The following is a 26,221-nucleotide window of genomic DNA, read 5'->3' as shown; positions in this document are numbered from 1 at the left end:
GAAAAGCACAAGGGAGGTCATATGGATGGTCTAATTGTGGATGTTCCTGCCATGCAGTATTAAGTTGAATATTTTTCCTGCAAAATTTCTATGTAAGTGGTAAATGCTGAAGAGAGCAGCATTTACATAGACATGTTGTTTCCTTTCAGACCTCATTTGTAATTGAAGCATTCCAATGACTGATATTCCTTGCTAGTCATGATTTTCTTACTTTTTTGATATTAATATTTTCTCCACATATGACCTTTCATCACTATGCAGGAAAAAACATAAGACAGAAAAGCCTCAAAGAATGAACACAAGCTTCTGGCTTTTTGCTTCTGTAAAATGAAGATTAAGGCATTATCTGATCCCAGAATTAGTGGCTGTGCTGTGGCCTGGCTAAGTAAGATTGCTCAGATCTTGTTTGTTATTCCTGAGAACTTCCATTGAAGTTTACCTTAAGCTATGGTGCCCATTACTTTACACTGCTTTCCCACCTCAATCTGTTTTCCCCTGAACATCAGTCTGACCAGTGTTAATTGGTTACATAGCTTTGCCGTGTCCTCCATCTTCCAGTAAGGCCTTTGCTAGTCTTAACAATGCGTTAATCAAAGTTTAAACAAACCTCAGTTAAAATTCTAAAAACTGCATGTTTACAGAGCTACATTTGATACTCAGAGCTGCTAACACTAGGTCTTAAATTATTTAAGACATTTTAATTAATAAAGAACAAGTTGTACACACTAATGTAGTAAGAACAGACTTTTTTACAAAATCCACAACTAATAGTCTGAAGCAGAAGTAAATTAGCACCTAATGCTAAAGTTTACACAGCTCAGTCATGATCACCCTTCTCTGGGATTACTTAAGTTGAAAGATGTATTTGAAACTGAGTGTACTAATTGCTCTGTTACTATACTGTAGGAGCATTTTAGATGTCAGAAAGTCAATCATTCCAGAAATTCCAGTCAGACTGTCATCTTTTCCAAGTCCTTTAACCTATCAAAACACAGTTCCTATGCACAGACGGGCATGTCTGTTATTTTTTGTATAACAAGGGCAGGGGTTCATTTAACTATTTAGACACCAACTGCAGTTGGAAAAACAAGCAAGTCACAAAACATGGTCACCAACTCAGTAAATTAGTTTAGAACAGATGAGATCACTGGCTTAAAAATATTCCTATAGTCTAAAGAAATAGTAAAGAAAAAAGAACAAGTGGGAAATACATTCTTAGACCAATTGTTAGTGGAACTCCAGTGAAAAAAAACTGATAGTCAACATATTGCTCCCACACTCACTTCTGACTTCAAACTCAAAGCACAGAACTGCAACTTGAAGTTTAGGAATTCTATGAGAATGACTAATCTAAACAGCAAACATTTATGACCTAATAGGCATGAAACTTGTCTTTAAGGACTAATATTTTGAAAGCTAGCAAATACAACTGAAAAGTCACAGACTGCCAGCAAAGTCCTATAATTTCATAGTACCTGCAGTAATGATTGAAAATTAAATTAAGACAAAGACGTGTTTGCAGTTTTTCCACAGGCAGTGTGTGAAGTGCTCGCAACTTCTACCACAAAAGAATCATCTTTAAAGGAAAAAAAGATCAAGTTTACAATACATAATTTTGTCCAGCTAACTTGATTCTAAGACAGCTGAATTTGCCAAAGGTGCTGAAATTTCTGAATAATTTTAAAATTCTATCCGGTCATGTCAGAATGGATATTAATCAGCCCTGCTGTCTGTCATCTGATGGCACATTTAAAAAGAAAAAAAACCTCTTTTCAAAGTTGAGCTGTGATACTTGAAATTAGCTGAGTGCTGTGCTGGCATAGGCAATTCTGAAGGCATTATTTACTATGTAAGTATACAGTATGAATGCCAGTCAGCTACACTGAGAAATCAGATTTTTAAAAATGGAAGTCTAACAGACCTAATCTACATTCCTCAAATTTTGGCATTAATTTCCTGTCTTTCCTTTTAAAAAGTGATTATTCTCTGACTAAACACTGCTGAGATATGAGCCTACTTAAACTAATAAACAGTAAAGAGAAAACAATTTGCAGCCCACTATGGTCTTTGTGAAGGCGGCATCATTCAATACTTTTACCAGAATTCTGCAGAAAACTTGATGCACTGTTCACAGAATACAAAGCAGACAAGAGCCATTTCTGGCACTAACAGAAAGTAGACTGCTTAGATATCTCACCATTACAGAGAAAAAAATCGAACCCACTGCTCAGCTGAGGAGAAAGAAAACTGCTCTATTACAATAACCTTTGAAAGGGAAAAAAGCATTTCTCAAATTGGATATTCTTAGCTGCAGATCCAGGCACTGTCTGCATTTACAACACATTTCTAAAAATTCTTCTTTCCTAAATGAGAACCCAGATACAGAATAAAGTATGTACAAACATCCTTTATGTATACTATATATACACAAATGTCATATATAAATTATGTATTATTATAACCCTAAAAGGCTACAGACTCATCAAATTTATGGTGTTCAGGCTAAGAATGTTATTAAGAACGCATAGGAAAAATGCTATAGTTCTACATTTCTACATTGAAAGAATGCCTTAATGATCTGTTGCAAATACTGCCTCAGAACAAATATAAACTAAATTTATTTTAAAATATGTCACATATAAAAGTTGTAAGCTTTAAAATAAATATCAATCCAAAATGTGTGGTGTGGATTCAATTAAGTGATGCCTTTTTAAAATCTGGGCTTGTTTTCAGATTAAGTAAAGGTCAGCTTTTACAGCAGCGTACTTTTTTTCAAATATCTGAAAGTGTACATATTTTTAAATATACTCCAAATCACTGAAAGGAGGGCATGGGCTTTGCAGTGTATAAGGAATTCTAACGTCTTACCTCACCAGTTCAGAAAAATATAATAAATTCAGAAAATGAATGAGAACAAAGTTGAGTCTTCCACATGTCTCCACCAGACACATAATGCTAAGCATGCCCTGGCTCAGCTTCTATTTGCAGTTGGCATTTAGCAAATCCTTCTAAGTTGATAAACAGGTAGCCTTTGTGAAACACTAACTACAACAATAAAGTCATTGTGAGCAGGTTGTTTGATTTATTTTTTTCTTAGAACTCTTTGTTTCTATATCCATTCTCCAACAAAGAGGCCAACGTTTTAAATCAATAACCTGCAATTTAATTTTGTTTTATTCTGCCTATGGATTATAATTCCCATTACAATTGCACTACGTGCCACAGATGAGCTCCAGCATCTGAGGACGCTACCATTCCAAGTTCTCCACTCTCTTTGTTTGCCAAAAGCTATCACCCCTCGAACAACAGAAGGCAGCATATGCCTGCACCTTGTCTGTGCTTCGGCACAGTGCAGAAACAGCTGATGAATGACGCTTTATGCTTAGAGTCTGGGCTTTACCATGAAGCAGCTGCATCACAGCTATGCTCTTTCTTACAACTTCTGATGCAAAGGCAGCAAACTCTGACAGAGTTGAGGTAGACAGAGACAGTAATTTTTTCCATCAATGACATAAGAATAATCAGAACTAATCTGTCTGTAAAAACTCCTCAGAAACTAAAAAGCAGCTTGAAATTGGCTAACAAGAGCCAAAAATAGGCTTTACACTGTTTTTAGTGGGCTAATGCAAGCAATTAAGAAACTGGGCAAAATTGTATGATTTGTCATTTCAAAGACTTTCCAAAACTAAATCAGAAATCAGGTAATCTTGCTGTACACTGCCAACACTGAAGATGATAATTAATTTGTTTTAGAGAAAGTACTGCAAATATTCCTATCTGTTGTTTAATAGTCATGCATTTTAAAGCAAGACGCTTTGATTCAATAATTTCAAATTAATATCACACACATAACCCATTCCTTCTTGTCTTGTGACATTTCTATGATTTATAATCAAAGATAAGAGTGCATTTCCTGAAATTTTCTGTGATTAATCACCTAAATAAGAATTCTACAAATTGATCAAATGGAACAGCTATTATACTAATCCCATGCACAAGTAATGAACTTCCCAATACATTTTTTGCCTGTACCTTTTATAAGCACCTTTGCCACCAGTACAGAGGCACCAAGAGCTGGCTTTAGTAGCATACCTACATTAGCATTTTAGTTCAGATGTGAAATGTGCTTTTGAAACCAATTTCCTGATAACTCTCAAGTGTTCTGGTTCATACTGTGCAGCCACTTCAGAACAGGCAGTGAGCTAACCTAGCAGATACACACTGGGAGTGCACCTAATGAATCCCAGCTAACATTCAGTCTACAGAACCAGGCCAGAACTTGATCAAAGGAAAGCTTCTGAAATACATACACAGGGTGCATAGCAGCTCGTCAGCACCACTTGTGTTGTGTCATATTACTGGCTTAATACAAGCACTGATGCAGATGCAACTGAGCCATGAGCTCAGGCAGCTGAGCCAAGTGAAAAGTAACTTGAAAAAAACCCCTAACTTTTGGCTGAACAAGCTCCCTGAACCAGCTCACTGCTGAAACGAATGCCAGTGCCAGCATAAGGCAGCTTCAGCTTCTACTAGTTTAAGATAACGTGAAACCCATGCTGGGTCACAACTGAAGTATCCACTTGCTCTAGAAGTTCTATTTCAAGTTCTACTTCATCAACAGTTTTCCCACCTCCTTCCTTGTACCAACACTGACATGCAGTCAGCTCCATTGTTAGCTAACACAGAGTTAAAAGCTACAAAAAACTGCAATTAATTTTCTGCCCACACAGCCCCTAATGCCAGTATCTAACAGCATCAGACAGGCACTAGTGTCTTTGCGAGGAGAAGCAGGAGCACAAGGCTGAGGGCAGGGGGAAGACTGAACCACCTCCATAAGTGGCAACTCACCATTAGATCACTGTAGCAGCTAATTGCCCTGGGAGCAATTTAAAGACTCGTTTAAGTGCTGCGAAGTAGTCGGACTTGTTACCCCAACACACATACTTTTATTCACTGTTCTATGCAAATCTTTTGCCTTAAGGCTAATTTCAAGGATGTGCACAAAACAGGCAAAAATACGGGTTAGTAAAGGCTGATGTTCTCACATGTGCAGTTGAGGCTGCAACACAGCTTGTGGTGTTTTTATTCTGGTAATAAGACTGCATTTTTGTCGAGATGTATTAAGTGGACATATAGCTTTTCTCTTCATGGGTTTTGTTGCTTTGTGAGCATATGATTTGTAAACAGCAACCATAACTGTTTCAGTCTTCTATATACTCATTTATTCCCATTTAATATGCAGATGACAGTGTCCCTTAGAGTTAGAAATGAGAATTATTAGGAAGAACTGGCTGCATGTGTTAACTTTTCCTGTTGCAAGAACAGAAATCTCCCACAAACATAACTTTGCAGGAAAGGCTGCATGGGTTTCCAGCCTTTAAGCGACAGATTTGCAAGCAAAACAAGCTATAGGTCTAAAAATGCATCTGCCACACATTTACAGACGTGTACTATTGAAGAGGAACAACTCTGAGGTAGCTCCTCAGACCTACTATCCTGTGAGTTTGAAGAGAGATAATTTTGTTTTGTACACCTACAAAGGTACTTAGCATTCACATGACTAATACTACACTTGCATTCTTGGATTATTTAAAAATTGGGTAACTGAATGAATTTCCTTTCCCCACATGTATCAGGTGCTTCAAATGAACAGGTAAGAACACAGCTCTATGTGGTCAAAAGAAAACATTTCCTTCACAAGGTTTCCTTATTTCTTAAACTACATCATCTTGATGTTTTAGTTACATAGTCACAGCTTTCAAAGCATCAAATCCAATTCCCTGGGAAAAACCTCCATCCGATGTATTCATGCCTGTGTTAACCTAAGGCACTGCTCTAATTCAAGGAGAACATAAAATTACTAGTTAACTAGATTCTCTTCCTCGTAAGAACAAGTACTTTACAGGTTACCAGCAATGATTGCACAAGATATTCATAATGGGTCAACCTGCTAAGGGCATTTTGACTATCTTTGTATTATTTACAGTCTCACTCCACAAGCAATCTATTATCTTGTTTGCCATTTTAACTGCAAGGTTTTCCTTGAGATGACTACAGTGATAAGCCAGGTCTGCTTCTTTATTTATTTAGAACCCATGGAATGATGCCTGAGCAGTTTCTCCCCTTCAGATGTGATACACTCTGCAAGAAACTATTTGACCTCCTCTGCAACAGATAAGGATATAGTCTGTGGCCACTTGTATTCAAAATTCCAAGTTTTTTCAAGCCCTTGTACTAAATCTCTGCATTTAACAAAGTCTAACACTAACCTACTTTATATTTACAGTGATCCAGACAAGATTTACAGAAAAAAGATTTTAAATACTACAAACATGTAAACATTCACCTGGGATAATTCTTCTGAAATTGTTTGGGAACACACACAAAATAATGCAGTCAGTGTCCCTTGAGAAATCTCACTCCTGACGCTAATCATGCAGGCTTTCTTACCATTAAGTCCTGTCTAGCAAGTCATCAAAAAAGAGATTACCAGTTTTACCAGTAAGAAGCATTTCCTATACTGCTATCTTCCACTTTTTTGCATCTTTAACTCATTTTAACTAAGCAAGTAGCTCTTAGGAGCCCAAAACACAACAGTAACCCTAGTTAAACACAGGTATTCTCCTGAAGTCACCTACTAAATTGCAGAATGTTGAAATCTGTGTACTGTGTTTCTGGCTACAGTAACTGTAACACTTTATTAAAAGAGCTGCTTATCTCACTAGGCTGAGGATGAAAATGCATAAAATAAATGCAGCACAGTGCTGTAGATAGTTTTACTCACAACAGCTCAAAACACCAGAAATTTTAAAACACTGAACAATAACAGAGGAAAATGTATAAACAACAAATTATTACAAAGAGCTGCTCATAGGAATTGTTCACTGGGAACACTTTCCTCAAGTAATTGCACACAAGGCACACGAAAGCAGACTTAGCCTTTTCTACGTCAGTAGCTCTGTAATACTGCTGCACCTTTTAGACGCAGGAAATAAAGAACACAAGGAACTAAGCACTACAGCTGTGCACATACACATTGCAAGTACGGGCCCGTGTCATTTTTAGTACTTTTCTTTGTTAGAAATGTTTTGATGACTACAGGTAAGTTAACACCTGCCGGGAACTGATGTCCAAAACAGACTGCACGGCTTAGGTGGATTAGCGTCAGTAGCACCCAACCACACAAACCCAGATTTCCTTCTGTGTTGCTCTTTATCAGCAGACTGTGGGGTAAAACTCCCCCGCAATCCCAAAACGCTCTGGGGTTCTGACGCTTTGGATGGCCTCTGCCGACACGAAGGCAAGAAGACACTTTCCTACCAGTTGCTGGACGTGGCCAGCAGATACTCTGGACATCCCCCTGCCCGCCCTGCAGGCAGAGGCCCCACCAGGACACGAGCGGGGCCCGGCTCCAGGCATGCCCAGCGCAGCAGCTCGCTGTGCCCCCCGCCCTTCCCCCTCCGCCGGGAGGCTCAGCCTTCCCCTCCGGCGCGGGCTCAGGTGGCAGCTCCCGGGCCGGCCGACAGCTCCCGAGAAGCCTGGCGGGTCCCGCTCTGGCCTCCCCGCCCCGGCCACCGCCGACGGGACGACCCCCCAGCACAAGGGTGCCGGTCGGGCCAGGGCCGAGCCGGTCGCAGCGGAGGGGAGGGGCGGCAACACCGGACGGGGCTGCCTCCCCGCGGGCAGTAACGGCGGGGCGGCGCCCGGGCCCCCCGGGGGGCCCGCAGCTGCTACCTGCATGACCACGTCGCTGGGCAGCTGCGCGGCGCGGAAGAGCTCCAGGACCCGCCCGTTGGACGCCACCTTCTTGGTGCTCTCGGTGTCGCAGTAGGAGAAGAGGTCGCAGTAGTAGCGCTGCTCCGCCTCGCTCAGCGTCAGGCCCTCCATCTTACACCCGGGCTCCGCTCCGCGCCGCCGCCGCCGCCGCCGCCCCGCATCCAACAGCCACGGCCCGGCCGGCGCGGGGGGGGGGGGGGAGGGCAGCGGAGCGCGCGCGGGGCCGCCTCGCGCCGCCCGGCCCGCCGCGGGGGGGTGGGGAAACGCCGCCGCGCGCCCCAGCCAACCGCCGCGCGCGAGCGGCACCTCACACCTTCCGCCCCCCCGCCCCGCCCCGCCCCGCCCCACCCGCCCGCCCACACGGCGGCGCGCGCGCGCGCGCCTGCGCGCCTTCCCCCCCGCGCCTGCGCTCACAGCCCGGCGAGCGCGCGCCCTGGGGGGGCGGGCCAGCGGGGAAAAGGGCCAATCGCCTCCCGCGGGCCCGCCCCGCCCCGCCCCGCGGTGCCGGCGCCCTCGGGAGCGGGGCGGGCGGAGCAGGAGCAGGGGGCACGGTGTCTGCCCGGACGCGCCGCCTCCCTTCCCGAGACCCGGATGTGCGCCCCGCCGCAGCGCCCCCCGTGGGTGCGGCGGGCCGGGCCGCGGAGGCCCCGCGCTGGGCCCTCGCTCTGGGGCCCGGGGGAGCTCCGCGGGGTCCGGGTGCGCAGCGCGGGCGCGCAGGTGCTCGGCTCCCCGCGGAGAAGAGAAGAGCCCGCTGTGGGCGGGGCCCGCGGCAGCCCGGCCCGCTGCCACCGGGCTCAGCGGGCCGGGTGAGGGGCTGAGGCAGCGCCGAGCGGCTCCCGGAGCCGCGGCGGGGAGCTGGGGCGCTCGGGAGCCGCACGGGTTCAGGTTCTGCCGGTCCCGTTTTGCGACGCGGCCAGAAACCGCTGCCCCCCCCCCGCCTGCCGTCACCCTCCGCCAGTGCCCTAGGCAGGAACGCTGCACAGCCCGCAGGGAGCAGCCTGGGTGGCAGCTCCGCGAACCAGCCTTCCGAGACTGAGCAGGCAAGGGCTCACCTCTGCCCCTGGAGCTCTGACACGCCTGAATCTTGGCTCTGTTTTCCTGGATTCTGCGTGTTTCCCTGAGGAAATCCATGCCCTTGCTGCAGTACACTAACGAAGTAACACTAACGAAGTAACACTAAACTCGCCTCCAAGCTGCTTCGGCTTCTGGAGGGAGCCCTGATACGCCTGGCATGCAGGGATTACGCAGAATGCCATGGTCTCCTCCTAGACTCTCTTGACTACCCACTCTGATGTAAATCCTGCTGAGGTGGCAGTCCAGTTCTTCGTACTTCCAGGCATCCTCTCGTTTTCAACGTGCCTTTCTTCCCTTTTCGCGCTTCTCCTTCCTTCACAACTCTTCCAGTTTTTCTCTTTCCAGGTTGCTATTGCAAACTGCTGTACTTCCCGTAAGCACCTGATCCTTTCTGCCTCTTAAGATGTCCTGAACTTCAAGCAGAGATTCCTTGATATTTGGAGTACGTGGTCCTTTTGCTGCTAACTAAAGTTTCTGAAAACCACTGATATGTTAGCTTATAGGTAACAGACAAAAGGACCTTCCCTAAATGTACCATTATCAAGCTCTTGTGACCCCAAATGATTAATGATAGAACCACAGAGTGATCACATTTCTCAGTTAAAATTCCTCAAAATAGCCATACTGAAGAAATTATGAACTTTAAAAAATATTTTACCTAGTTATTATTATTTTAGAGACTTAGATAAGGCAAATTTAGCATCTTAGGTCACTTAATTTGAGCTATTGTCATATCAGTATCTCTGCAAGTAAAAGGAATGTAACCTTTCCTCCACAGCTAAATTACATGCTGCAATTCTGTTAGTTATACAGAGCCTTTTGTAGAAGAGGTTTTTAGATCACTTATTAGTAGATGCTTGGGTTCAAGTTCCTTTGCTTCTTACAGGGTCAGTGATTGTATGCTAGTTAAAGACTGAGCAGAAAGAATAAAAATGAAATTATGTGGAGGAAATTTAATTTCTAATTTTGAAGATCTGTATGTGGGAGAAGAATATTTGTCCCAGAGAGTCCCACTACAATTTTCTGGTTTTGGCTATGGAATCTCCCATCCCTCCTATCATCCCCTTGCAAGCCTCCAGGCCAAGGGTTCTCAATGAGAGTTAATTTTGTTTGGCTAGAGAATATGCTGTTTGCTGCAGGGTCAGTTGAGGAAAAGTGTTCCTGCATGCTTGTAAGATATATTAACTTGTCCATATTTTCACTTTTCAGTCCAACTGACCCTATCAATGAAATAGTACTTTTATTTTTAGTTCTTTTGGTTTGGAAAGCTTTGTATCACAGCATTTCCTAGAGATTATATTAGAAATGCAAAGATTTATGGCAAAATACCCAGCAATATGTATTGTTAGTGGTACACTTTTGATATAGTAGATTTAGCCTTTGGTACATGAAAAACTTCATTTAGTTTAACTGCTTTGAGTTATAATTTAAACAGAGCAAGAAGAGGAACTTATCTTGGTGTTTTATCTTATGTACCTCTTATTCTCTTTTCAATGTATCTTCTTAGAATTCAAATCTCTGAATAGCTAAGAGTTAAGGTATTTTCATTGTGCCTAAGTTTACTGTATTTTATTTTCTGTGATGACATGTATTGATATCAAAGCAGTCATCCTTTAAGAGATCAAAGACAGAGAAAATCACCATTGTTATAGGAAGGTCAAGTCTAATGTCCCAGATGGGAGGAGATGCAAGGTTATTTTGCTGCCTGTAACAACTCTTATAATCAGAACCAAAGTATACATGAATAAAACATATTTTTTTTAATTTTTTTTTTAGAGAAGGAATACTGTTGCAACTAGATAGATGTCCAGAAATATGTATGTCCATTGATAATTTAAAAAAAAAAAATAGTGTTTTAATCATTCAAATAAAATGCTGGTTAAAACACTTGTTTATGTTTCAGTATCTTTTATCAGCTGTGAAATTGCTATTGGTTTCTAAAAAACTAGTTGTTATACATGCTGAGATTAATTTTGAAAAATAAACATAACTCCTGCACAAATGCAGGGTCTTGTCTCTGTCAAGTGTCATGGGAGTGCCATGTCTAGGGTTTACCTGCTTTTGATGTGTCTCTGAATCTCTGAGTTCATATTACAGTTAGTGGGTCCCATCTACTACCTTTTTTGCACTCAAGTTACATGCTCAGATTTATTTATTTTTTAATTCAAACACCTTCATATAACTTTCAGTGTTATTAAGTGTGTATTTGGGTCCACCTCCTGTCTTGCACCTCATTTAGAAAAATGCCCCTGAGGTTACTTGTCATTGCCTTCCTAAATTCTTCTGCATACACAATGCTGTGGAGCAGGTTTTACAGTCTCTGTCAATATACACCTTTACTTGCAGCTCATCAGGAGTTATGGGAACTTGTTCTATCCTGACTCTTTAGTGGAAATACCAGTAGATTTAAGATAGAAATGAATGGGAGTTGTTTAAAAAGACCCTGCTGTCTCCGACTTTAGAGCTGTTTTATTGTTACTGTCTGATCTTTTCAAAAAAGAAGATACCTTTGGAGGTAGGATACGTTATTCCCAGGCAGGAGAACATTTTGAGAATGGTGTTAACACAAATGAAGGAAGTCTCTGTTCTGCCTTTCTAAAAACATCCTTATTTCCTTTATATAGGAGCATAATTTTAATGCAAATATACCCACTTTACAGAGGTTTGTACCAATACTTCTGTAAATTTCTGCATGTAGGTTCTGTGTATTGTAGTTTACAACCTCTTCCCAGCCTTGATGTTTACATTCTCGCAATTTTGAGAAACAGCAGTTTTGTCATGGGGTCAAGTTTCACCTGCTGCGGATTTTACCTTCTACAAAATGGCATCCACATTTCAAAGAACCTACCCCCTGTTCCAGCAGTCCTGCTGGGATTGTTTCTCCATCAAAAAGGCATCCCACATCTAGGACTGTAGGATTTTTCCACAGTGGATGAAAAAAACCCTTTCCACACAGAGCCGTCAATCAGACAGTAACCGCTAGGGGTGTATCATTTTTTTCCCCTTCCATACAAGTAGCGCCCCTTTGTAAGGAGCATTCAGCAAGCAAGCAGTGGTTACTCACCACGATGTGGTCATTCTGTTCCCTCCCGCACCTCTGCGCAGGCACATCCCTTAGGGGAAAATAACTTCTTTCTCAGCAGCCTCCCTGACATGTTGTGTCAGTACCGAAATATGTATGGGATTCTGGCTGGAGACATTTGCTATTTGTGGACTATTTAATAGTATTTCTCTGTGTAAATTTCCTCAGTGGAAAATGAGTAATACCTTTTCTGTAATATCCACCATTGCACCTGCTCAGTTGTCCCTGATCTCTCCTGTAAAGCTTTTGATTTGTATATTTATATCTCTCTCTCTATATATATATCTGTCCTTGTAGAAGTTGCACATATTTTTAAAAATTGTCTCGTTTGCTCTTTCATCCAAATGCATTGGTCAAAAGGAGTAAACAATTCAATGAAAGCCACCAAAGGACTTTTTTTAGTTAAAAAAATCAGTGTAGGAGGTACTGGAAAGGAAAAACTTTTACTCTGTTATGATTTTGGCAGATTTCTAGATGAGATTTCATATCCACATCTTAAAAGGTGGGGGGCATCTACCCTCACCTAATCACATCTGTATGTATTTGATAGGTTCCAGAGAGGAATTCCTTTAGATAATGGATTGAAAGGAGAGTGAATTTTTATATTTACCTCAGCACCTCAAAAGCCTGAGCAGCTGCTCAAATCCTACCTCTCTTTGGAGTTTAAACCTATTCTTATTTCTTCCAAAAGGAGAGGATATCTCCTGCTTGCATCATACTATCAAATAAGTCTCTTCTTACAGAAATTAAAACTCCTTTTAGAACCTTTCAATATTTAACTACGAATCCATAGGGTCTTGCTGCTGTATTTATTAACATATTATTCATGATAGTGTTTAAATCCTTTTTAATAAATATTTTCTATAATCTCATAGGGTCAGGAAGGGTAAGATAGCTTAACTTTTCTTTGCAGTTTTTGGCATTATTAAACAGACATAATTCTTTATGAAATTATTTATATATTGACATCAACTGCTTTATAGTATGATAAGGTTATATGCAAATTACTTTATTCTTAGTGATTTGGTTACCTTTGTAGTCTCTCTACATCCTACTTTGTTTTGAAGCCCTAAAAATTTGTATTACTGAAGCCCCAACCAGTTTGAAAACAATCTTATATCTCCTTCATGACCTTTATATCCTTAGTTCCTATCTCCCTGGATTCTTGAGCAGTTCCCATTGTTCTAATAGTTTTTACTCTTTCCTCTTGCTCCTTGAATATGGAAGTGCTGTACCTTGCTGATGGAAGAGGATGTTATCCTTTCCTAATGGATCATTATTCTACTGAATAATGATCTCCATCTGGGAGGGTTGTTAATGGCTACTTCAGGAAACTTCAGGCACATTGCTGGATTTGTCAGAAATGGGTTACAAGGTGGGAAGAACTGCTGACAGCAAAATTTCACGTCTCTCTTTCCCATATTACACATGCTCATCCTTCCTTCCTTTTCCTCTTCTCTGCTTTTAGCTGTATATATAAATATGTATTTTATTTTCCATTTAACTTATAGTTTAGTTTCCATCTATTTTTTCCTCAACAGTTTTGAATGATAATCAGTTACCCAAGGATTTTAATTCCCCCTTTAAACTTTCTTTCTACATATTTCTACCTCACAGTAGCAATATAGTCCTCCACAATATTAATAGTCTTGGGATTCATACTCCAGCTCCTTTTACTTGTGCTTCCAGATTCACCAGTTTATTTCACAGTGTGATTCTGTCTCTTGCTCAGAAATTGATTCAGCTATTTTTCATTAAGATCAGTTTCCCATGAATTTTAGTCCCTTCCTTTTTCCCCATGATGATGTGAGCTGCTCTTGATATGTTAACATAAATAAAATGTAAAACTCCCTCTGTGTTTTTTATTTGTTTAAGATCGCAATAATATAGTTTATTTTTTTAAATTATAGTCCTCTAGATCTAAAACACCCCAGCATGCTTTCAAATCTGCTTCTTTTGGTTAAAAACAACACTTAGAATAATGATATTTCTCTGATGTTTGAGTCAGGTATAGGACAAATACTAAGAATGCTGTGTGTTCTATCTCTGGTGGCTGTAGGAAGGCATCTAATAATTAAAGATCTCTCTCTATATAGCTTTGCTTTATTATGTTTTACAGACTCTCATGTCTTCACCCTTTCTAATTTTATGTTATTTTTTTCTGTCTCTGGTCTTACCTTTTTTTTTTTCTTCTGAACATCTTGACTTATTTTGAAGATCTATTTCAAATCACATCTGTTTACCCACATTTATTATCAGGGATTAGCAAGAGAATCCAGGAGCCAAGTGTGATGACAGGACAGGCAGTGGCCAACAGCCTTTGCCAACAAAAGCCCCATCCCACCACCCCATCCAGGGCACTGGGCAGGGCCAGGAGGTCTGGTCAGCAGCCCATGACCAGGGACAGGCAGGGCTGCCAGGCAGTGGGGCTGCAGCTCTGGACAGACCCCACAGCATAACCTCAGATGAAGACAGCTCCCATGGGATGAGGTTGGCCCTGACTGTGGCTTCTCCTCCTGCAGCGGGCTCACAACTTGCCCTGACCCCCACAGCCAAACCTCCACACACCTTTACATTGTTGACCTCACCTCCGTGTCCCAAATGTACATATATTGTGGCAAAAGCTGGAATAGTTCCATCACATTGAGGAGTATAACTTGGCATTTATACTAGTGTGTGTGGGCATTGCACCACCATTCCTATTCACAAAAAACATTTATTGAGTTTGACAATAAGATATATGCAACATACACAAAATTGAAGCTTCTTCTGTTTGCATTAAGAGACTCAAGATGTCAGAGAAGAAAGATGTAGTTTTTTTGTCAGTGTATAAATCATTCCTGAAGCAAAACTCTTACCATAGTAACTTCCTGCTACACTTGATTCAGTTAGCAAATACTAACGACAGTCCTGTAATGTAAAATCAATACATGTTATTTGAACTGAACCTACGATTCAAGCAGAGTGGAAATATACTTAATTAACACACATTCAAATGTTCTAAAGAAATTGCGTTTCTTTATTTTTGAAACATCATGTTCTGTTCCAGTCATTTTAGAGAATTGGGGCTCAGCCCACGTAGTGCTACAGCTCTCTGAATTTAAGTGGAATCATTGCCAAGTACTTTATTTATTTGAGTTCTTACAGTTCTTTAATCATAAAATGAAGGTTTTAGAATACTCTGTGTGCCTGAAGTGCATATCACTTCTTGTACTGGAAGGTGAAATAAAAGGTGAAGAAAAGCAGCTCTTTACATCATTGCTCTTCCCGTGTGCCTTTTCTTTCAGGCTAAGAGCAATTTGGCTTTCTTATAAAGCAAATAATTTCCTTAGGAAGGGATTAGAATGTATAGTTGCCCCTCTGATTGAAAGGTTGTGTCCTGAATTGGTATCACTTCTGTACTCTCCCACAGATCAAACAATGGTTGTGATAAAAGGCAACACTGGTTCTTTGCAGAAGTCCAAGCACTGCTGTTACCTGGATAAGATGGCAGCTTAGATTTCCTAGCTTGAACAGATGCTAGAAAGAAACAGGCTATTTCATCTTCCTCTTCCTCTCCAGCCCCAAAGAGACATATACTAGTAGTTTTCTTCATGACCAGCTTTGGGAGAGACCTGGATAGTGCTTGGTTCTGTAGGTGTCTTACAAATAGCTAAGAAACTGAGAGAGGACAAGCCTTGGGTATGATCCCGGCAAGTCCTTTGTGGAGGATCTCGTACAGTTGGAAGGAATAGCATTGGACAACCAAGCAGGGCCTGCTGGGAGAATACAGTGAGCTCATGGCTGTTTCCCCAAATCTCCAGTTCATTGCTGAGAGAGAGCAGAAACTTCTTGTACCACTTCCAAGTTTGTCCCAATGAGAATTGTTGCAACCTTGGCCTAGGATTAGGACAGCCAAGAGTGGGCAAATTGTACTTTATAACTCAAACCTTTCTTTTGTTTCTATTTCATAGAATCATAAAATCATAGAATGGTTTGGGTTGGAAGGGACCTTAAAGATAATTTAATTCCAAACCCACCTTACATGGGCAGGGACACCTCCCACTAGACCAGGTTGTTTCAAGCTACATCCAACCTGGCCTTGAACACTTCAGGGATGAGGTATCTTCAGCTTCCCTGCACAACCTGTTCTAGCGTCTCACCACCGTCACACGACAAAATTACTTCCTAATGTCTAACCTAAATCTACCCTCTTCCAGTTTAAAGCCATTACCCCTCAACCTGTCACTAAATTACCTTATAAAAATTACCTCCACAGCTTTCATGCAGGCTCCTTCAGGTACTGGAAGGCCACTATGAGGTCTCCCCTGAGACTTCTGTTCTCCAGCCTGAAAAACACCAACTCTCTCAGCCTGTCCTTATAGGAGAGGTGCTCCAGATTGGATAATCATACTCCAGCCATTCTAAGGACTGAACACTTAGGAAGAACAGCTGATAACAAACAAACAAAACATAGTTTATTAGGATTTTGTGGGCAGGTTATTTATTTGTATAGTTTGAGCTTATTCTATTGGAAGAGAGTGAACACTTTGAATAAAGAGCTACTATATTTTATATGAAAGAAAAACAGGCAGCAGCTACCTTTGACATACAACCTTTTAGTCAAATAAAGGCTGTTACGATATTGTCTGTGTACTACAAGAGCCATTTATATATTATTAGATATCCAAAACCACTAAATAAAGATGATGCACTCGAAGTGACAGACCCTTGCTTTTTTGAATGAGGCATAGTGAAAATGGAGGCAGGAAACTGTAAGAACAATAATAGGCCTAGTCCCATTTTCCTCTTCTCTTTATATAGAGATTTTGAAGGAAGTGAAATGGCTCTGTTTCCTCACATCTGACCTGTGAGAAAAATAGCCTGTGCAGTCAGTTTTTAGCTTGGGAAAACATAAAAAATCTATTTCTCAGTAATGAAATAAAGGATGTGTATTCCTTAGAAAGTAAGTGAACAAAACAATGCCTGCCTTTCTTCTGGTTTGAGGTACTCATCTTTCCACCTTCTGCTTGCCTCTCTGATGGAAACTTTCTGATCTGTAGTAATCAATTAACTGACCTACTAAGTCTTTATTGATGCCTACTTGCTATTTTGACAAGCTGTTAATACTGAGGGTAATTTGTTTCCTTAGATAATTTTTGGTTAATTGATAGAATGGAGTCAACATTACAGTCTTGGTACTTTAGTTTACATGTCTCTCAGCCTACAGCTGTGACCAAAGAACTATCTATTATTTGACAGTCTGAGAGAATTGGGGCTGTTCAGCCTGGAGAAGAGAAGGCTCCAGAGAGACCTCATAGTGGCCTTCCAGTACCTGAAGGGGCTACAGGAAAGCTGGGGAGGGACTTTTCACCAGAGAGGGTAGTGATAGGACAAGGGGTAATGATTTAAAACTGAAAGAGAGGAGATTTAAGTTAGACATCAGGAAGAAACTATTCACCATGAGGGTAGTAAGGTGCTGGAATGGGTTGCCCAGGGAGGTTTTAGATGCCCCCTCCCTGGAGGTGTTTAAGGCCAGGTTGGATAAGGCTTGTGCAGCCTGGTCTAGTGGTAGGGTTCCCTGCTCATAGGATGGAGGCTGGAACTTGGTGATCTTTAAGGTCCCTTCCAACCTTAACCATTCTATGATTCTATTTGTCCCATGTCTCTTTATCTGTGTAACTGTTAGTTATAATCTCTGACCTACTTACTGAAGTTCTCTCTATAGTGGTGCTTTTTTCAAAGGTGAGGTTTTAATTTCTCTTTACTACAGAGATGTAACTTTCAACTACTCAAAATCTTAGCCACTGCACTTTATCCAATGATTTCTTAAATGCCTGCTGACTTTTCAGGGTGATTGTTAATTGTTTTCTGTGCAGTTCACAGTAGTCCTACTTTGCTGGCACCTGCTGATAAATAATTTTCCATGGCTGATGTACATTTGAGTGCAACATCAGCCTTTTAAAACAGTGTGAATCATGGTCAGTTTTTCTCCTGAAAGGTGCTCTGAGAAAATGCCAGCTGAGGTCAAGTGCAGTCTTGTAAAAGATTAGAGCATGAAAGTTCACAACACACCCTTTTAAGAAAAAGCAAAACATTAGGCTCTCACAACATTTCCCATAGTATTTCTTCTATCCTTTGCTTCCCCTGGCAAGTGAAATTGTTCAATAGGAGGAAAGAGAAAAAGTTGGCTGGCTGGAGTCTCCGGCTTTGGATGCCTCCCTAGGACAAGAGAGAGCTGTTCCACTGATTGACTTAATGATGAGTTGCCTCTGTTTTAGAGATTGTTTCTCCAGTTTTTGCTCCACTGTTCTCTTACAGCTCCAGCTATGTGTCTCAGTAAAACAACTGAGAATAACTCCCTGTACTGTTTTTTATTTCTACTTGAAGACCCCACCTCTCCTGAATGTACTCCTGAAGAAGTTGGCTAAAATTTCCTCTGCATCTTATCCCAAGTGCTGTACATGTGCTCAGCTGTACCTTTTGCCTCTGATGGACGTGTGCTTTGTTTATGTAGCTGGGAATTTCCTCATCCTACACTGACTTACTTTGCTAAGTCTATGATGCAGCTGATTGTATAAAGAAAAAATAAAACTACCCCTCCCATTTCTGTTTCCTGTTAGCATGGTAATTACAGTTATTTATGGGGTTTAGAGCAGAAATACATGTAGAAATTCTGGAATCATCAGCTCTCCCCACCTCCTCCCCTCATTGCTTCTGTCAAATTTGCAGGCCATCAGAAGCATACTTTCATGTCATCTAGCAATATATTATAAGCTTCCATTAAATTAAACATGGAGATGAACTATTTAAAATGGAGTAACTGTATCCTAACAGCAGAAGGAAGTTGAAGCTGGTCTAAGCTTACGTAAGGAAGGCTTGGAATCAGAGGATGTGCGTTGGGAAGTTTCTGTAATGGTTCACAATGAAAACACTTGTCTCTGTGCAAGACAGCTTTTGTGCTTCCTTCAGTAAACGTAGGGGAAGTGAAATCCATTTGTGCTATTCATCTGCCAAGGAACAAATAATATTTGCTTCTAAATATGACATCACAATGCCTTGAGAAGCAAATATTATTTGTATACATGTAACACAATCACATAGGAAAACTATGAACCAAACGAGAAGATAGTTATGCTTAATTTTCTTAGCCATGTTTTGAAATCTGGCCTTCTCCAAGATGTCAGAGATGCTTGGAGAAAATTTCACCCAGGAAAAAGAAAAAATGGTAAGACTTATCCTAGAACTTTGGGATTCACAATTACAATTAACTTTGCAGATTAAAAATTCATGAAAATTGATAAAATGGAGTTGTTATGTGAAGAAGAAAACTGACACATAATTTGTAATCAAACCATATGGTGTGTTTAAAAGTGTAAATTAATAATGTTCTCATAATATTTCCCTCATAGATATTTGTCTGCTATTTGAAACTTGCATGTAGTTTGACTTTCTACACCATGACAGAAATTCCTCCTAGGCTATTAGGTCAGTAGGTGAGAACATTCACAGTGTTATGTGGCAAGCTGTGTTGCGAGTCTCATCATTCTTCTTTGTTGCAGTTTCAAACAGCATGAAATAATCTTATTTAGAAACAAAAGTCTTTTGGCTGCAGTGCCAGTGAAATGCAAAACGTTTGATGAGTTCCAAATTTGAACCTCGCTCGGATTTCAGAACTGGCATTGTATCTTGAAACCAGAAAAAACTTCTTAAAAGCCAGTTTATATATAAATTTTACCCTAAAAATACACTTCTCCTTAAGCAGCAACCAATAAAGTGCTCCTGTACTTGACTTAAAAATATAGTATAAATTCAGTGTCATTGTGAAGACTGTCAGATTTGAATGATCCAATGTGCAACTTAAGCACAGGTTTTGAGGTAAGAACCTGAATATAGAATAGCAAAATTACAGGTTTATCCCTAAAAATGCTTATAAACAGGTTTTTTTGCCATTAAACTATGATTAACTATTGATAATCCAGTCATAAAGAAAGTATTCTTATGTTTTTTAGCCAACTATAAACTTCTGTGAACCATGCTTGCATGGCCAGCAGGAGGTCTTGACATTTCACTAAGAACTAATTTAATGTAACGACTTTTGCAATGACAAGATTTCATACATTAAGTAAATGACTTCTGACAAATGTCAATCCACAATTTCACTTCAATAAGATTTCCTTCAGGAAAAGATTTGATGTACTTCTGTCTTGAGTCATTATAAATGCCTGAGCTTTAGGGAAGAAATTTATACGAAACTAATAAATAAAGTTATTACACCTGGAGCTGTATTTGATATGGATGTGTATAGTAATTCTGTACTAATTTACTGTTCATTTTTGCTACAATTATTTGACATCTTTATGCAAAGCCAGTATTTTTAGTTTTCTGAAAAAGTCCCCAAAATACCAGTATGTGTATGTATGTGTAGAGGGAAAGGGAGAAGGGGAGGTGTTTTTCTGACTCCAGATACCAAACAAGAGGACAGCGGGACTGGATGATTCAGCTTTACCATGCTGTCTGGACGTCAGAAGATGTACTGCTGCCTCCCTGCTACAGGAGATTTTTATAATAGGAATCTGCAAAAGTAATTAATCTTCATGTTCCTCTCTCTCAAATGTTCAGCTGTTATAGCAAAGGACACAATAAACCACATTAAATACAATCAGATATTTAATTATTTATTTTTCTCTTTGTGAACTGTCTCTTAACACTTTTTAATACTCAGCTCCCACAAAACATAACTGCACATGCTCTTTACTTCACATCCTCTTGTGCAGAAAAGCATCACCCAAGCTCAAAATAAGCCCCTTACTAATTCTGACTTTGTGCATATTTAGGGACACTTTGAGTTCAGTCTTACAATTTTCAAGTATATACTCTCAGACACGATTAGGGTCATCCCATAGTTATTTTTACAGAGTGTACTATATAACTACATTATGAGCCCAGTCTTTTAGCTGTACTGATGCAGTATCTTTCTGTCATTCCATACAGAGGTTTACTCTTGGATTAGGTGTAGAGCAAGTAATTTCAGTGATTTACATAAAGATTTTAAGTACTTCTCTTTTCTGTTCAACTGTAGTATACTTTTGAATGCTTAATTTAGGAAGAAGAATAATTATTTTGTTTGAAGCACCTAATGCATAATGAGAAGGACATAATGCCCTGAGGCTATTTCTGAAATAAGTCACAGGTGAACAACAGCAAAAGTGAGTAATTCCATTTACCTCAATGAAGTGCTCATTCAAGTGCCAAGACTGCCACAGTCACTGCGTTTGTATTTGTAGTTGCTGTTGTTCTGAGGCTGGTCCATCGTGTTTGCTTTTATGATAAAAGGAATGCTTATCTGCTAGGTTACTTTTTCAGCTCTGAGAGAGAAAAAAGAGAAAGTGAGGCTTTTTTTATTTTCTGTTTTGATTTGGGCTTTTTTGGTCATTATAGGAAAAGTACAGCTAGGAGCCCATACAACTAATATTTTTAAACATGGCTTTACAGGGAAGTTATTGGAAAGTTTTCCAGACTATCGCTACACTTTCCATTTTGTTACAATCATTTTCTCCCTTGATACAATTGCTGACTTCAGACAGAGTGGCCAAGTAAGACTGATGATTGGACCAAAAATGGTGGAGATGCTTTGGATACAGAGTTCGTAGGGGAATAGATTGTTGTATTCCTGGTTGATGGGCTTGTCTCAACAAATGCAGTTGTTCTTCTGACTATCTCTAACAGCCATACTCTCTGAATATTGCTAACCCCTCTCAGATTCTATAACAATGTTGACTTGCTGTGGTTTTTTTTGCTCATTGCAGCCAAGGACCCTGTCTTGTCTTAGGAAAAGATATCTTACTTTTTCTGTGCTGTTTCAAAGCCCACAGGAATGAGGAATGTAGTAGATCCTCTACCCCTTGAAATCTTTAAATCATGTGAAGATATTATCTTTAAAGACCTGTTTTAGCCTGGGCTGAAGTGGCTTCACAACTTCATGTTGAGTCATAATCCTACAGTGTGTTGCATAATAAGGCACAAGTGTCAAGAAGTGACTCATGGAAGGACAATGGCACAGATATATGATGGGGCTGGGCTAAGACAAGAGACACACACACATTCCTGCTTGCATCACAGCACTGAAGGTTCTGTCCAGCTTTGGAGACAGCAGAGAATCTCTGGCACTTCTGTAGGTTGCTGATGTTAAAGCAAAAGTATGGCACACAGGCACATATGGCAGGAACTTGTGTCTACTAAATCAATATATTAAACAAAAATGTGTTGAAAAACAAAGTAAGACCCAGACTATGTAAGAAGACAGGTAAGATCATGTCTTCTAGCAGTGAAATCTGCAAATCACCATGGTAGCTCTAATGGTTTTTAGCTGGGGAGTGTCTCAACAGAAAATGGTGTGCATGCACATGTGGTACATATGTCTGCCTATTGACAAGCACATATAATTGTACGAAACAAAACCAGCATGGGTTATCAAGAAATACTAGGAAAGTGAGAATATTTAGTTAATTTATGCTGGAAATCAGAAAACAATGGCCATACCTAGCAAATGACCTTGTAACTTTCCTCTACATTTTTCAGGCTTTTCCCATGCTGCTACACACCTGTCTTTCAAGAAACCTGCTGCCACAGGTATGTTTACAACATGTTTACTGTAAACATTAAATACTTTCACAAAACTAATTTCTCATGGAGTAAGAAGACAGGCTCTATTCAGAATCAGTAGACAGCTGAAAGGTAGGAAGGAGACAAAGAGGTAGAGCTGGTGGTCAGCTTTCATGAGGAAGAGAGGTTACTAGAGAGGTCTTAGTACCATCTCTGAACCTGTGCTGCTCAAAGCTGTCATTGATGAAAAGAAGTGACAAAGTTTGTGTGATCCTGTGTCAAATCACTCAGTAAAACAGCCGGTCATACTATATAATGCAAGGTAATATACTGGGAGGAAAATAATCCTAATGACCTGTAACAGACAAATTCATTACTAATGGTTTGGAAATAGTACTTGAAACCAGTGTGGATAGTGCTCAGCACTCTTCAAAAAGGCAGGTAAGATGTTCCAAATTATTAGGGGTGAGAACAAAAGAAAACATCATTATGTCATTATGTGGTGAATATTGCTGACAGTTCTAACTCATTCAATCCCAATGAAGTATGTGGAATTATTTGAAAAATTATAAAGAACAACAAGAAGAATCAGCAACATTGGAAGTAATTCATATTACATGAGATTAAATAAAACTAGGGCTTTTCAGCTTGAAAATAGGATGAGAGATGGGGGAGCTATAGGCATGAATGTGATGGAGAAAGGTGAAGAGGGAACAATTATCTGCTCCAATCAGTGCCAGGAGCCAGGAGAGAAACCAGGGGATCAACTGATAGTTTTTGTTGATTATAATGTTTTATAAATGCCTGTTCTTGGTTACTGCTGAAGGCAAAATGTTGTGTTAATTTGATTGGTTTTATGTTCTTGAGCTGTTTTTTTAAATCTTGTGTTGCATAATTCCTCTGTCTAGCTGCCTTGATGTAAAACTGTGCATCTTACAGTGAGATGCCAAGGAAGGTCAAATTAAAATAGACTGGTTTAAGGCAGAATCTCATTACTTTTTGGGAGCACTCTGAGTAAATGCACAAACAGCAATAAGAATTAGGAGTCTGATGATGACCTTAACCAGTGATATGAAGTATGTATGAGCAATATTTCCATTTCTGCCCTGTGTACCCTTTAAATAAAATAAATTATGAAAGCAGAACAACCCAAAATCACCATCTCCCTAATTTTCACATTTCCTACTCTCTGCTGCTGGCCCTGTAAGGACATAATCAGTCACTCAGTCCTCATGCTGCTCATTTTCATACTTTGGCAGCATCAGTTTTCCCTTAATTGTCATGGTAACAGACGGTTTTGAGTACAGATTTACTTAGAATTATTTTAACATTACATGACAAGGAAGGGCCATGAAAGAAACAGTACTGAGATCATACTGTGTTTTGATCATGTCCTGATGTGTTCTTGGGTACTATACAATACTTGGGTACATGATGCTTGCTTTCCAAAAGACAGAATGAAAAACAGTAAAATTGTACTTTCTAAAAAAACCCACAAAACCAGACAAAAAAATAAAAGCTTTAAAGAAAATGAGGATTCATAAATTTTTTATTTTTATTTTTCTCATCTCGTTTCACCATATAGTTGATCTGCTGCTTGTAAGTTAGGAGCTATGCTTCAAAACAGACTTAGAAAAGAATTTCTAACATAGATTTCCTCCTCATCATCATCATCATAAGTCAATCAAAATTAAATTGTCCATAATGAAAATCACATTACGCAGAGTAAAGGCTTACATTATTTGTGCAAATGTAATGGTGTTCCAATGATTAAGAAATCTAGGGTGCATGAGAGATACAACTGGAAGCATTATTCTAACAATAGAAAACAGGAAAGAAGCACTTTTATTCTATACTGCTAAAAAACTGGAATATTTTATATATTTGCTAACATTATATTTTAAAAGGTTTATCTCAGATTTCCTTTAAAGGTCTATCCTTTTGACTGTAGTATTTAGCACTGTGTTGGCCAATAAAACAAAGATCTTAGGAAAAGGAGTATACCTTAACATAAGCACATATGCCATGACATGCGCAGAGCATCAATGCTCTTCAGAGACTACATTTTTCTGAGAATTCTCCACTGTCTTTTGATTCAATTCAGATAGATGTAAATTTCATTATTGACTTAGGAATGTAGCTCTTTCAATCTGTTTTTCCTGTCTGATAAGTTTGTGGGTGTTTTGTTTTTGTTTTTGTTTTTTTTTAAAGAGCACCCCTTACTGATGTTAAATGCAGCTAATCTGTGCAGGAAGATGTTTCAATATGCTATCACCAGCTGAATATAGAGCTCCTCGAGCAGAAAGCAGCACTGGTTGTTTTTTCCTTACTAGCCAAAGATTGTGTTACTGATAAATCCTGATTATTCTGAGGAAAAGTCAATCTTTTAATAAAAACACATTAAAAAAATCCCTCCACAAAGGAAGGGGTTTGACCTCCAGTTACACGTCCCAAGGATGATAAAAATGTGATCTTGGCAGTATTTCCACTGTGCAAACTGATTTATCTAGGTGCAGGTTCTGCCAAACGAGCCCTAGCAGAGCTTTTCTTGGTTTAAGGTGTCACTAGTTATTTTTTCATCCTTACACCAGGCATTGGAGAATATAGTAAGGGACCAGACCTAACTGGCACAGCTCACAGTCTGAGAAAGTATCTCAGCCTCGCCTTCAGAAGCTAATGGATGAAAATGTGAACTGCAAGGGCTGGAAATAGCTTCTCATACTGACTCTGCTTTAGGGGCAGTCATGCCTGATATGGATCTGGGACAGACAGCCAGGAATGGTAATGCCTCGAGCTGTGCCGGTGAGAATTTTCCAGAGACATTTGATGTGATCCTTGCCTCTGATTAGCGGGTTGGCAGCTGCCTTGTTGCCTCGTAGGAGTTAACGCAGCTCTCGGGCTTAGCGCCTGTCTCCTTGCGAGAAGATGTAAACATGTATGTGAGGTGAAGAGGAAGCAAGAGTAGCAACAAATACCAAGATACACGGTGGAAGACGTTAAATTGCCTTCTCTCCACAGCGTAGAGTACAAGGATGCGGCGTGAAAAAATAGATAAACCACAACATGATGTTTTATCTGAGGTAAATTATACTAGCCTGGCTCATTCGCTTTCTCTGGAAAGGTAACTGTTTTTCTAGGAGAAAACGAATGTGGGAGGTATAAGAAAAGGATGTGGCTTCGTGTCACCTTGGGAAGCCAGACAAGATAAGAGTGTGTGAGGCACAGTACAGCGACAGAAAGAAAGCGACTGAAGCAACACGGTGCATTGTGCTGGGAGCAGACCCGCTGGAATAGAGGGAGTTACTCAAGGGCTGGCTGTGGAGGGCACTTTACCGAGCATGGCGATGCCTCTGTCAGGACAGGAACGAGGTGTGCTGATCAAATCAGCAGGCCGCGCAAAGCTGGGACTCCCTGATACGGAAAAGAGCGAGGTCAGGTCCTCAGAGGGGAGGAAACGGCCCAGCCCTTCAGCGGGGAAGGCGGGAGCAGCGCTGGGCCTGCGCGCCCGCCTCCCGCGAGTGGCCGAGGGGAGCCCGGCGCCGGGCGGGATGCCCGCGGGACCTGCCCCGGCAGCCCGCGGGGAGGGGAGGCGCGGCCGGGCAGCGGGACGGGCCCCGGCGGGGCAGCGGGACGGAGCCCGGCCGGGCTGCGCGGCCCCTCCTGCAGCCACCAGCGGCCCAGAGCGCCGCGGCGCGGAGCTCCCCG

At 40.8% G+C, this 26,221-nt stretch overlaps 1 protein-coding gene and 1 long non-coding RNA gene across 13 annotated transcripts in view; both read right to left on the bottom strand.

Moving 5' to 3' along the window:
- Positions 1–8,091, bottom strand: part of REPS1 (RALBP1 associated Eps domain containing 1) — a 65,451-nt gene extending 57,360 nt beyond the window's left edge. For all 12 annotated transcript variants that reach the window (XM_051615872.1, XM_051615874.1, XM_051615873.1 and 9 more), the window contains exon 1: positions 7,735–8,091. In XM_051615872.1, coding sequence (XP_051471832.1) covers positions 7,735–7,887 — 153 coding nt within the window. In that variant the 5' untranslated portion in view covers positions 7,888–8,091. The remainder of the gene's footprint in view (positions 1–7,734) is intronic.
- Positions 8,092–18,367: 10,276 nt separating this feature from the next.
- LOC127383132 (uncharacterized) lies at positions 18,368–26,205 on the bottom strand. Its single transcript, XR_007889118.1, has 3 exons — positions 25,850–26,205; positions 21,139–21,279; positions 18,368–18,921 (listed from the first exon to the last, which is right to left on the bottom strand). It is a non-coding gene; the product is annotated as an uncharacterized LOC127383132 (long non-coding RNA).
- Positions 26,206–26,221: the final 16 nt, after the last annotated feature.

The sequence above is a fragment of the Apus apus genome, chromosome 3 (assembly GCF_020740795.1).
Source record: "Apus apus isolate bApuApu2 chromosome 3, bApuApu2.pri.cur, whole genome shotgun sequence".
Classification (NCBI taxonomy): Eukaryota; Metazoa; Chordata; class Aves; order Apodiformes; family Apodidae; genus Apus; species Apus apus.
This window is presented reverse-complemented; position numbering and strand designations above follow the sequence as displayed.